Here is a 12,818-nt window from a genome sequence, read left to right on the forward strand (position 1 = left end):
AATATTGTGTGGAAAATTTTCATATTTATAAAATTATTTTATAAATTGATTGAGAACAGGCCATTTTTAATTCAATTAACATTAACAATGACAAAAAGATGAACATTAAAATTTAAAGAGAGTTGTTGCATTAAATAAATTAACAACATGCTTGATTTATTTTTATGCAAAAATTTGTAAAATTCAAGTGAACATCTTGATAACTCTTTTGGATTGTAAAAATGATTTCAACCTGAATCAGGAAATTCAATAAAAAATGTTTGATTTAATTTGATCCAAATTGTACCATATAAAAAGTACTCGGCTATTACCCAGTGCAATTATTCCAACACGCACACAGACCTAATAGCTACTTGGTGTCTTTGAAACGTAAGCACGCAAGAAAGAATTGCTGAAGATGAAATTTGCCAATTTTTTGGAGAGAGAACAAATTTAATTCCCTCGTGCCAACACGGATTGCAACGGAGCTGTGGTATAATTATGCGCGACAGCCTCCAACCTTTTTCATGGTCGAGAATTTTACCTCGCATTTAATTGGGAGTCCGTATTTTGGTGCCTCCTGCCGGCTTTGCACGGAAATTGATGAAGCAACCACGCAAAAAAGACCAGCCTCTGATTTTCCATGATTTTATATATTAATTTTTTTAATGATGACATTATTTATAAATACCCTGTCCCGGTGTGCTTTTCTGGCAATTAGCCTTAATTTGAGGATTCTACCAGGTATATCTAGCGCCTTCGGCTAAGGCGAAACCGAACGGGATTTAGCCCGGGCCGTATGTGTGTCCAGCCTGGGACACGCAAGTGCAACTTGGAGTGCGTTCCTGCTGGTGAGAGTGACTCACTATCAGCAACTCCAACCACCTGCTTACAAAAAATGCGTATATTATCAACCCCCGCCGCGAGCTGCCGACACCTTCAACTTAATCGCTTGGAAAAAATAACAACAACAATGTTTAAAACTGACTTGCAGAATGCCAAACAACTTAAAAAAAGTACTCACGATCGACTTTTTTTGAGTACTTGATAGTTGGAAAGTTAGAGAAATATGAAAAATAGGGGATGAAATATTCATTTTTAATTTTTATCGCAAATTAGAAATTATTACTTCTATAAATTTAATATCAACGCATACTTGCTTTGAAAATTTTAATTTTCATGAAATATTTAATGACGAAAATAATAAAAAAAATTTCTAGTTTCAGTATATTTATTGGGACATATTTCAAACTCCGTTTCTTGAAACTTGAAATAAGCCTTATATTTTTTTTCCATTTGTTACAAAATTCATACGTCAAAAAATTAAGAAATCCACAATACATATTGAAAATAAAATGAGAAATTGAATTTCACAGGAAACATCCCGATTTAGCAAATCTTAAAACAGAGATTTTAAAGTTTCTGAGCAATTTTTATCAAATTTACCAATACATCAATTTGAGTGTCAAAATTTTCTTAATATTGAATGCACTCGGTCTAGCATATAATGGAACTACATGCTGTGAGCGGAAATAAGAGACGCCAGACATCGCAGGGACTTCAGAGGACTTATTGTTAGATAAGATAATCGGTTCTTAAGAATTTATCGTGTTTTCTTTGCAGAATTTAAAATGTCACTTTTTTAGGATGGTTGACTCTGCGTTTTATATCCTGTAGTACAGAGTTTATAAAGAGCAATGAAAAAAAGAAACGATTTTTTTAAATTCCAAGAAAAAATAAGCTTGTGGGCCAGATTGAAATATCCAAAGAATCGATCTTCATGAAAGATCCCTGCATAAGTTCTAAAGTCTCTCATTTTTTTCTTTTTTTTATAATATTTTTCGTAACCAGGCATAAAAAGACTTTCACTTCAATTGTATCTGATAATCTTAAATAGAAGCGATCTGCATTATCTCGGCGCTTTCAATTAATTGGTCCTAAAATGTAGACCAGAAGCATAATTTTTCAGTTTTCAAAGGCCTCTACCAATAATTCGTGCCATTCATTTAATATAAATTTATCCTCCATATTCTCACTTTAAATCTAGAATTCAGACTATGTACAGTTAATCAAAAGTGTGCGCATCACTGCGGGAATTGGCACTCGTGGCTGAGTCTTGATTATTCATTGTCGTCAATCTTGTTTCGAACTGCTCGGGAGCAAAAAGTCATCCGGTTCAGGTTCCTCTTCCTCACTTATGTGGACACCCCCGACAGAGCCGTGGGTCGCCCTTGAGCCATCCCCTGTCCTCTTTGAGCGGCGCTCAATGATGGCCGGCGTCACCTGCTTCAAATCGTAGGCCCAGCCGATCCAGGCGAAGAAATCGATGAAGGCTGTTGTCCAGTTGAAAGAATAAGTGCCGTGCTCAGAGGTTTTGTAGTCCCAAGGAAAGACGTGGTGGTAATTGTGCCATCCTTCGCCTAACGCCAAAACAGCCACGATGCGGTTTTCAGTAGGCTGAATGAAGCTGAAAAATTAAATTAAATTATATTATTCATTTGCACAAATCTAGAAAACAAAAAAACAAAACGCCAGGAGGATCTAACTATAGAACTTAAATTACGTTAACAATAATACTATAATGCACTATAAAGAAGGAATATAAAATTTCTTGAATCCGTTGTGAATCAAGCATAAAAACCCAAAAGGTTTAATTATTAAATTTTGCTTACCGGTCATAGGGTTTGTGGCCCCAAATGTGGGCAGCACTGTTAACGAGCCAGGTGAAGTTCAGTCCAAACATGTACCTCGCTGCCATGTTGTAAAACGAGATTCGCCAGGTTTCACCCCAGAAAAGGGCAGGCACAACCATGGGCAAGACGCCACACAGCAGAACTTTCAGTGTCCAAAAATGCCTGTTTAATTTTTTAGTAGCTAACTTCTTATTTACTTTAAATTCTACCTTAAGTGGAATTGGACGACTGGGTCTGAGAGAACATCACTCATGTCCACCTTGCGACCATTCTCAATGACCGCAGGGTGCTTTTTCTGCATCAGCCAGCCAACGTGGGCGAAGAAAAAACCCCTGTTGGCATTGTGCGGATCGGCGTTTGTTTCGCTGAATTTGTGGTGCACACGGTGGTCTCGCACCCAATCAAAAATTGAATTCTGAAATCAAAGAAGGGAATCTATAAAATTTGTGTTTCAAAAAAATATCATGAAATAAATTTCTAATCAAATCAAATTTCATTTTTCACTATTAGATTAACAAGTTCGTGAACAGTAACAAAAAATATATTCTGATCAAAACTCGTAATTTCATCTAAACCTGCAAAATGAGCTTTGAAATGTGTATAATGAGCTTCTACGACGTTCACGAGTCTTGGTCACGTGAATTTTAATCTGGTCAAATTATTTTCTATTGAGTAAGGTTGAACACTTTAGGTACCAAGGGAATGTAAATGCTATTGCCCATTATATTTGAACGTGTAGGTGCGTCAATATTTTATATTTCATACGTCTGTTGGATTCGTTTTGAGTCAATTTAGTTTGTAATTTGTTACAGTCGGTAATCAAAAGTTGTTCCGCGACGACCGGTCAAGGCTGAAAGTATTAAGATTGAGTATAGCGAATGCACGCGCAGCCGAGTGGCAAGTTGCGTAGATTTTATGGTTTTATGATTACCATTACCCAAATATCGCGCAAGGCACATGCTTTCCATTAATTCGTGTAGATAAAATGCGTGTCTTGATAGATCGAATCCTGAAGGTTGGCATCAAAAATCAAAAAGAGGCAAATCTTTTTATCCAAACGTAAATTTCAAATCGGTGTTTGCTTTGCAAGTTTGCCTTAAATCATACTAAATACTAGGAAAAATTTAAAATATTACAAATTGGTTGTTCACGAATATATATTTTTGTTTATATTTCAATTAGAAAAAGAGAAAGACCTTACGCACTGCGTATTGTCGCAAGCTAGGCGAAAAGTGGCCGCACGCTCGCGATCCTGCAGTATCTCGTGCCACACACCCGCCGGCATTGACCGGCTTGCAATTTAATCATACAATTTCTTACAAATCCTTCACTTTGAGTATTTACACCTTGAGATGGTGCTCTAATTGACTTTTATATATGAAAAATTTATTTTATTATTGATTCCGATTAATTATAAAATTGAGAAATTAATATACAGAAGTAAATTGAATTGCAAATGATTTTTTTTAGGAATAATGTATTTTTGCATTTAATTTTCCTGTACATCAAATAAAAAAATTATCGTTTTATTGCCTTAGTCTGTGACGTAGTTGCTCATCGCGGTCAATTCATTTTTCCTGCACTCGTATTTCATTTTTTTTAGTATCTTTTGTGACGGTCGATGGTCTGAGGCAAGGTCACCAAGAGCTACTCGGAAAATAGCACGTACTTGTGTTGTCAGCAGCTTTTCAATCGGACAGTCTGAAAATCGTATGAATTTTGTCTACGTGCAAAATCTCACAAACCTGTTGGGCCCACGGGAGGCATCGGCGTGATTAATATTATCCTTTCTGCCCAATAAAGATCATCTAATGCTGCCTGAGCGTAAACACAAAACAGGTTCTTGACCGTCAAATTTCATTCTTGTAATAGGCTACGTTAATATCCACGTAAAAAATGTTTTGGCTATAAAAATTTACTACTTAAATAAAAAGACATTACATTTATTCATTCATTAAATAAGATTGTAGACCATACAGTTGTATATGTTCAAAAGACTGACAAATTTGATTTCTTTTTCAGTAATTTTTTGAAATTACATTACTCTGGATCAAAGATCAAACAGAGAGAAGAGAACTGAACGATTTCGAAATCAAAGTTTTGACTTTCCATTAATATAAAATATACGTCTCTGTCAAAAAAACTCCTTTATTACATAGAAGTGTAATAATTCATTTTTCTTTTAAACGTGTTAAATTAAGGTAGCGCGAGGCACTTTGTAAAAAATTCATGTCAATAAAATTGAATTTCACTTTCGCTTGGCGTGAGAAACCAATCGATTTTCAAGCTCATTTTTAAACTTTTTGAATTTGTTGTGTATCGCATTTGTTTGGTTGTCCCAAATTTATTAAAATATTCAAAGTCAAATATGGGCAAGTTGAAAGGGAAGATGATTTTTTTTGTAGCGTCTTATTGTAAAATGCGTATTTTGCATAATTCTCCCATTAAAAATTTAAAAGAAGAGTGTTGTGCAGTAATAATTATCTGAATCACAATAAGCGTTTCCAGACTAACGTTGTGGTTGGTGACGCTCACCACACCGTCACGAATAATTACTGAATTTGGCCGAAATGACTATAATTACGAGCACATTAAATCAAAATTGAGTATTACTATGATGCATACCTGTCCTGAAAGTGAAAAAAGCATGGCCAGAATTATCCTAAGGGGAAGCTTGGCCTTGTATGCGCGATGGGTCCATAGCCTGTGCACGCCGCCAGTGACTCCAATGCCTCCCAGCTGACCCATTCCGTACACTGCAAACATGTTTTTTGTTATGTTTACTCATTTATGATATATCATATAAACATTTCAATCTAGAGAACGTTTATACGATATTCTTGTTTATCACATCAAAAGTTGAAAAATCTAGAAATATTCTACATAATTTAAGGAGAATGCAACAAGGCTACGACATAATTCTGTGTTAAAAATGACGGTTGCCAATTTGTTCCGAAAATGATGAAAAAAAATAATGCTAATTTAAATTATTTAATCATCCAAAACAATAACAATGAAATTTACAAATAGTTTCCAGTCGATTCTATTTAAAATTTAATTTAAATCATATAATTTTGACTTCCTCAAGGAAATTATGGAATAGTAATTATTGAATGCTAATCATAATTACATGGACACTTACTCCAAAAAACTGTGAGCCAATAGCCTTGCGTGATGGTGACGAAGAAGCCGTACGTCGCGACTGCATGGAAAATGAAGATGCCAACAATGTTTGCCCATTTTAACGGCAGGTGCGGCTCCTCTGTCGTCGTCGCCTCTTCCGGTGCTTCCGTCGGCGCGCTTTTCGTCAAAGTCTCCGGGACGCTTTTGATGCTTTTAATTAATTCTTCAGTATGAGCGACGGCCTCGTCTTGAGTATCTAAAATTTCCGGGCCGAGGGTGACTTGGTGATTGGGTGCCATGGCGGCCGCGAACAACTGAGGGATATAAAAAAAAACGTGTTACAAAATTTAGTCCAATTGACATTTTTCCTTTTTTTTTAAATTTTAGATTTATTTACTTTACTCATGCTAATTTGAATATATATTCAGATCTAATAAAAAGTTCGATTTAAATTTATCTATTTATTTGGTTCCCTGTATTCCGTGATTTTTAATAATGGTTATTTTCAAGCTAAAGTAATATGATTTCTGGGTTTTTCGTTTATATGAATTGAAACTTTTTGTGATGTGAGCTATGAACATAGATTATAACTCATGCATGAGAGTATGGCATGTTGGTAAAAACAGTGAATGTTCATTGCAATGATGAATGAACCAATCACATTATTATGTACAAATTGTATAGCAAGTTTATTTCCAATGCAATTTATACGATTGATGAAATTGGCATTGACCATTTTCGATCGGTTTTTTGGCGTCACACAACTGCAGAGCCTTGCACTGAGAAATAAAAATGAAAGTTTGGTAATTTGGCAGTACACAAGGTGATCTGCCAGACAGGTGCTGATTATTAGTAAAAAGTAGTTTTCTTGGTTGGCACATTTTATTATATATATTTTTTCCAGACGAATACTTAATAATGCGGATCTTTTAGCACGAAGGGAATCATAAAAATCACAAGTCTTTCATTATCATAAAAGCTACTGGAGGTCACATTTGGCTTTCCTAAATTATTTAATTTTCTACTGGCAAGGTTTAGTTGTGTCGTACCTTTCGTCGCAAAATTTGGGGAATAGAGCAGGAAGTTATTGCAATAATAAAACTTTTTACAACTACAGATAGAATCCCACAGACCAGTCCATGAAAACTATGTACTATGAGGCTGTGTTTAGCCGAGTTTTATGCGTTTAGTAATATAATGCAAAATAACATGTAAAAAAAACTGGGCATTTTAATCTGGCCTTGGATTCCTTCACTCTAGGTTTTCCTGGGTGGTTTTTCTCTTGGTTAATTAGTAGCAGAAAATCTAGACAAGTCGCCCGTACCTTCCAATGGCGACGCTTGAACTCATTTCTGTCACGCGTTTAAAAAAAAATTACTAATCTTTTGACACCATTTGTCTTCTTTTTAAATTTTAAATTTTTTGAATTTACTGCAAATAACAAATAATCATAAATTAATAATGGTTGGCAAGTTAGTTTAAAAGAGACGAAACAAAATTTTGTAATAATCTCCTTTTTCTCTGATAAATCGCCTTTGAATTTGAATGTTCCATACCTTGGGTTGCGGGTCATACAGATGAGCAGTGTGCACCACCATGAGAAAGTAACTGAACCACCTGGCACTAGCCATTGATTCCTCTTTTATTATTTGCCTATCATGACTTCGCTAAAATGCAACTGTGACGTACAATAAGGGCAAATAATCGACAAAAACTGCAAAATGCACTATGCGCTTTGCAATTGATGCGAGTTTTTCTTTGCAAGTCCTATATTTGATGATATTCAACTATGTGTTAAGTGGGATTGTGCAATTTGCGCTTTTATCTACCAACCAGTGCGCAAATAAAGCAAGAAAATGTAATTTTATTAATAAATCACCCCTCCTACTTAGTTGACTCATTCATGCAAACAGTGTTCGGAACTTTTTTTTAATAATTTTGTAATGAAAAATGCGGCTTTTGAGGTTTTACATTGCGATTTTTTTTCTTGGTCATGAAATTGGTTTGCAGGCCATGACCATAACTTTAACAATAAGAGATGTTCCTGATTTTTTATACATAAATCATAAAATAAAATATATTAAATTGTAATGAGAGGATTTTTACTTTTGAGATAATGGTTCTAGACTTTCTATTGGAAAAATGCTGCCTTTATTTTCAACAAGCAATTTTTAATTCGAGTCACAGTAAGGTTTACACGTAAAATGCATTATCCATACGCGTCCTGCCGGTCAAGGCCCGACTCAACCTCTTTTTAGTCAAGACAATTATTGTCATTTTGGCCTGCCCTTACAACTGAAATTTTGCTTCACTTAGGCAACTGTTAATTTTATTTGCTCTGCACCTTTCATTGATAATTATTTATCATTTCATCGCAATCGCATGAATTGATTCAATCACTTTCCTCATAATTATGTTTTCATCCTTTTTCTTCATTTTGGTTTAACAGTTTGACGGTAAACCTAGTTATAAGGAAAAAATATGTTAATTAATGCTCATGCAGGATCTTAGTTACTCTGCAGGTTTTGATTAATTATTTTCTAGATAAGCAGATAAGATCTGGATGCCGATTCTCTCATAATGATTTTCAATTTGTTAAAATTTATTATACGTGTCGTCAGGGAATGAATGAATTCAATTTAAAATTCAATGCGAGTAATTCCTGAATTTTTATTAGAGGTTTTTTCATATTTTGCAAACTAATTAAAGGTTCGTGTTTCGAACGGCGGCACGCATCAGGATGGTCGGCAGTGACCTGTTTACTGCGCGAGGTCAAGCACTAACGCATCCCAAAAGATTATCACGGCGCGCATTGAGAAAGTGATCCCCGTGCTAAGGTGGTGTGCGAAAAATGATGATGACACGCCTTTTTCACCTGCACGCGACTTCCTTGAAAAAATGCTAAGCTTTGATGAAAATATTATGAAATCGCAATTTAAGCACTTCACGCTCATCCACTCTTTTCATTTACCCGTTTTTTCGCTTCTTAAATCCTTAAAGCGGTTAAATGCTTTCAAATTTAATTTTAATTTTTCTGTGATTTACAAGAAGTATTTCTGCAATTTATAAGCCTCTTCACAAAAAGTGAATCGAATTGAAAATTTAAACGACGTTGGTGTATCAAATCTTTCTGGACCAAATATTTTTTTATTGAACATTTTTCATTCATTACAAAATAAGTAACCAAATAAAAAAAATAATATTATCAAAGTAAAATTTATTTTTATTAATAAAATCTCTATTTCGACAAGATATTGATTTGGCCTTTAATGGTAATGATATTTCTCTCTAGGTGGAAACACATTTGGTCTTTTTAAATGAACAGCAAAAAATAGTTTTAATTGAATTGTGAAATTGAGTATATTTCATAAACTAGAGCAGCAACTAGCGTGAGACTGTTTACGACCACTGAATCTTCTATGTCTGGGGAAACCTGCCGAACCAATAACACGCATAAATTTGTGATGCAGCCCTAGGGCCACGTGTTGTTTGACCTGATAAAGTTGTGCACGCCAAAAAGGAAAAGTGGTTTTGTGACGCGAGCTGGACCGGCGCTGCAGTTAAGCGCAGCTCTTATGCCATCTGCTGACCGTGACATTCCCTGATTAGTTAAGAAGTGCCTCCTGCATTTTCTTGGAATTTTCTCGAAATTGCAGTTTTTTACAAAACACATCTTTAACCAGATAAAGCTTGCAGACGAGCACAATTGTAATGTGTTCCTTCCCTTCTTGAATATATTTCCTTTCTCAATCATCAAGTCAAAACATTCAATTATGAAAAATTGGCTGGGAGGTAAATTTAGGCACGCATTTTTACTTTTCTATTTTTTTTTTTTTTTTACCAAAGGTTTATAAAAAATTTCATTGAAAGGTATACGAAATTTGTATGCACAAATTTTGACAAATAAATACAAAAAAATTCTCTCGAAACCAAATTTCCCCGATTGAATGTTTTGACTTGACGGAGATGAATGTCTGCCTAAATGAGAACTTGCTTGGCCTCATAGTTGTGAATTTTTATTTATTTTAACAGGCGATAAGTACCCAACACTCACCTCACTTCTGAGAACAATATATGAATATGCTTTTCCTTGTTGAGAATAATGCGTTATAAATTATTGCTCTTTATGGACTTCTGGGTAATCACGGTGGCTCTATTTAGATGAACAAAAATATTTGATAAAATATCAAAAGTTAAACTGAGCAAATTGAACGTCCAAAGTTTGAGAGTAAAAAAAAATGGAAAGAGGTTGATCTTGAACCATCTTGAACTGGTCTTGAACAAGTTTTTCTGAGAGTTTTTTCCAACAAGATTGGGCAGTAATTTTCTGGGCGTTAGCAGTTTTATTGCTGCCTTTCAGTAGCATAATAATTTTATGATCGCACACTCTGATCGTATTATAAATTCTGGCCAGCTTTGCTCTTTTCTTTACACAATCAACACAGACCTAGATTTTCAAAGATTTTGCAACAGAAACTACCTATCAATTAATTAATTCTTTTTAAAAAGATTTTTAAATTCTAAAACTGCACAAATATTTTAAGAAGGCATGACAAGTTTTTCATCAATAAATTATAATCTCAAACTGTGTTGTTTATAAGAATGAAAAATATGAATCATAAATAAAAAGGCACAATTTTCAATGAGGAAAAACCTATTGATATTTGACCATTATTCGCCTCTGCCAGAAGTCGTGTTCATTCTTTCGTAAATTTGGTAAATTTTATTTAAAAAAATTCCATTTATAAACGTTTTTAATAATTTCTCCATTTTTTCAATACTTCTCATAAAACCCACTAAGGAAACGCACAAAAATTTGATAAAATTAAAAAAAAATCTTCAAAGCTTGGTAATTGTTTCAAGATAAAAATGGCTCATTGAGCAGTTACTGAATGAAAAAAGTAAAAATGCGCAACGCTATAATTATTAAACATATCCAGACTGGACCTGTCCATAAACGTGAAAAGCGTTAAGGCATATCTGGGCATTTTATGCCGATTGCACAAAAGAAATGAAGTTGCTAAACTTGATTTGCCTGGTCCAACTTGCATGTCTCTTTACAGCTCACTTTCAGCGCTGCTACGCTCACCTATCTTTTTGCAGCTTTTGCAATCACCATTTTATGCCTGGCGCACCTTGCATAATTCAGGTCAGCAAATAAATTGAAAATTTACTAAAATTGCTTCCAATAAGAGATAATAAAAATATCATTGGCTTCTACTGCTTCAAATTTATATTTTTGCTGGACAAAAAAAGCATTAATAAATGCATAATAATTCACATTTAACTGCAATAATGTAGCTAAAATATTAAATAAAATCCATAAATTATTCAGTGCCACACTTTAAAATTAATTAAGAACCGCATATGATTCAAAAAGGGATTCCCACTAATGGGAATCCCTTTCGGTAGCCTGGTTGCTGAGGACCCTTATTAATTTTAATTCAAAAATAATCCTGATTATATAAAATAAATTTTGAAAAATAACTATAAATAGAGAAATAATCTTAAAATATTAGACTCACCAATCGGCAAATTGGGAAACGCTTCCGGTGAAAACTTATTTAAGAGGAATCAAAGAGACCCACGGTCCGGTCGACACTTGCACTGATAATAACTTGCAGACATGTTTGCACCTCCAGAACTAGGGAAAAAAATTTTGAGGAGGTGGAAGAGGTGGTTTTTTTTTTGTGCATGCAGATAGTCAGGTAGCCCCACCGCCGGGTCTTTTGAGATGGTTGGGTGCTTTTGGTGGAGACGCCGTCCGGTTGAACTTGGGCTGCTGCTGATGGTGCAACTCCATAGAATAGGCCGCACGCAGCACGTAGTTTCTGGCGGCTTCAAACCGGTGTTGGAATCTATGGGGCGAATCTTCACACTCTATTCAGTCAATAGATTTTAATAGAAAATTTTGCGCGAACCACGAATTGCAACCTGACCGCGATGCAAGATTGTCAATTGTGTGCTGCCTCGGCCAGCGGAGACTTATTTGATTGAATTACAAATTACAAGACCAATAAAATAATTGGTTTTAATAATATTTTTGTGTGTGCGATTATTTATAGTTTATAGATCATCGTGTATTTTTGGGCCGCGTATTGAACGTTGGTAAAATCAAGCGCGCGTATTGTAATCCGCATTGGTATCCTCCTGGATCGAGTGGAGTAAAAAAAATTAACTGGCAGCATATAAAAGAAGACATGTTTTTTTTAATTAAAATAAAATTAAAATTGGGCCTTTACCCACGAAATTTTCTAATTATTTTTAATTTTTTTAAAGCAATGAAGAATTTCGGAATTTGGAACACTATTTATATTCGATATTTTCTAATGGGGGGGGGGGGGGGGAGAAAGGGAAGATTGGAAAATTTTCCACGACATTGACGATGACGATGTGGTTAATAAGTTTTCAGAAGCTGTTTGCTTCAGTTCAAGTTAAAAAATTTTAATTTATGTGTTCTGATGTTTAGAGTAAGTCACAGTAGAAATTAACATCAATCATTGTAATTTACACAAAAAATATTCGCGCAGGTCATAAGACATTTTCTAGCTGCTTAATCAGTTCACACTGCAGACGCAAGCTCATTTCATTGTCATTGCTTACTTTGTTGATTTCTGCATTATTTTTAACAACTGGAGGAGTGTTCTAGAATTAAATTTGTTGTTGTGAAAGAATGAACAGTTTGAATCGTATTTCCTTAATGAAATTTTTACAAAGGCCAATGATAATATATGATGGACTTTAAAAATAAAAAATAAACTTTGAGAGAAAACAAAATACACACTGCACTTCCTAGAAGTTTAAATTAATAATAATGAGTGGGGTGCTACCAACCGAAGCGGCCGTGTCTACAGGTACAAATAGTACAAATTAAATCAGCGCTACTCTAACCATTTTTATTTGGCGAATGGATCAGCGGTGATGGTAGTTTGTCCTCGCGCTAAAAAAATAAAATTTTATCAAATAGTTAACGTATGAAGCGGCTGCTTGCTCGATTGTTAGAGTTTAACCGACCTGATTTTC

At 34.6% G+C, this 12,818-nt stretch overlaps 2 protein-coding genes across 3 annotated transcripts in view; one reads left to right on the plus strand and one right to left on the minus strand.

The window, feature by feature from the left end:
• LOC132197394 (cyclic AMP-responsive element-binding protein 1) overlaps positions 1 to 12,818 on the plus strand; it is a 35,283-nt gene that overhangs the window by 4,391 nt on the left and 18,074 nt on the right. The window lies entirely within an intron of this gene.
• Positions 1,193 to 11,539, minus strand: LOC132196518 (acyl-CoA Delta-9 desaturase-like). Its single transcript, XM_059619234.1, has 6 exons — positions 11,321 to 11,539; positions 5,815 to 6,109; positions 5,298 to 5,428; positions 2,882 to 3,087; positions 2,652 to 2,834; positions 1,193 to 2,446 (listed from the first exon to the last, which is right to left on the minus strand). The coding sequence occupies exons 2-6, from the start codon at positions 6,092 to 6,094 to the stop codon at positions 2,113 to 2,115; spliced, it is 1,134 nt and encodes a 377-aa protein (XP_059475217.1). The 5' UTR covers positions 6,095 to 6,109; positions 11,321 to 11,539; the 3' UTR covers positions 1,193 to 2,112.

The sequence above is a fragment of the Neocloeon triangulifer genome, unplaced genomic scaffold, assembly GCF_031216515.1.
Source record: "Neocloeon triangulifer isolate White Clay Creek 2 clone unplaced genomic scaffold, ASM3121651v1 ptg000012l, whole genome shotgun sequence".
Classification (NCBI taxonomy): Eukaryota; Metazoa; Arthropoda; class Insecta; order Ephemeroptera; family Baetidae; genus Neocloeon; species Neocloeon triangulifer.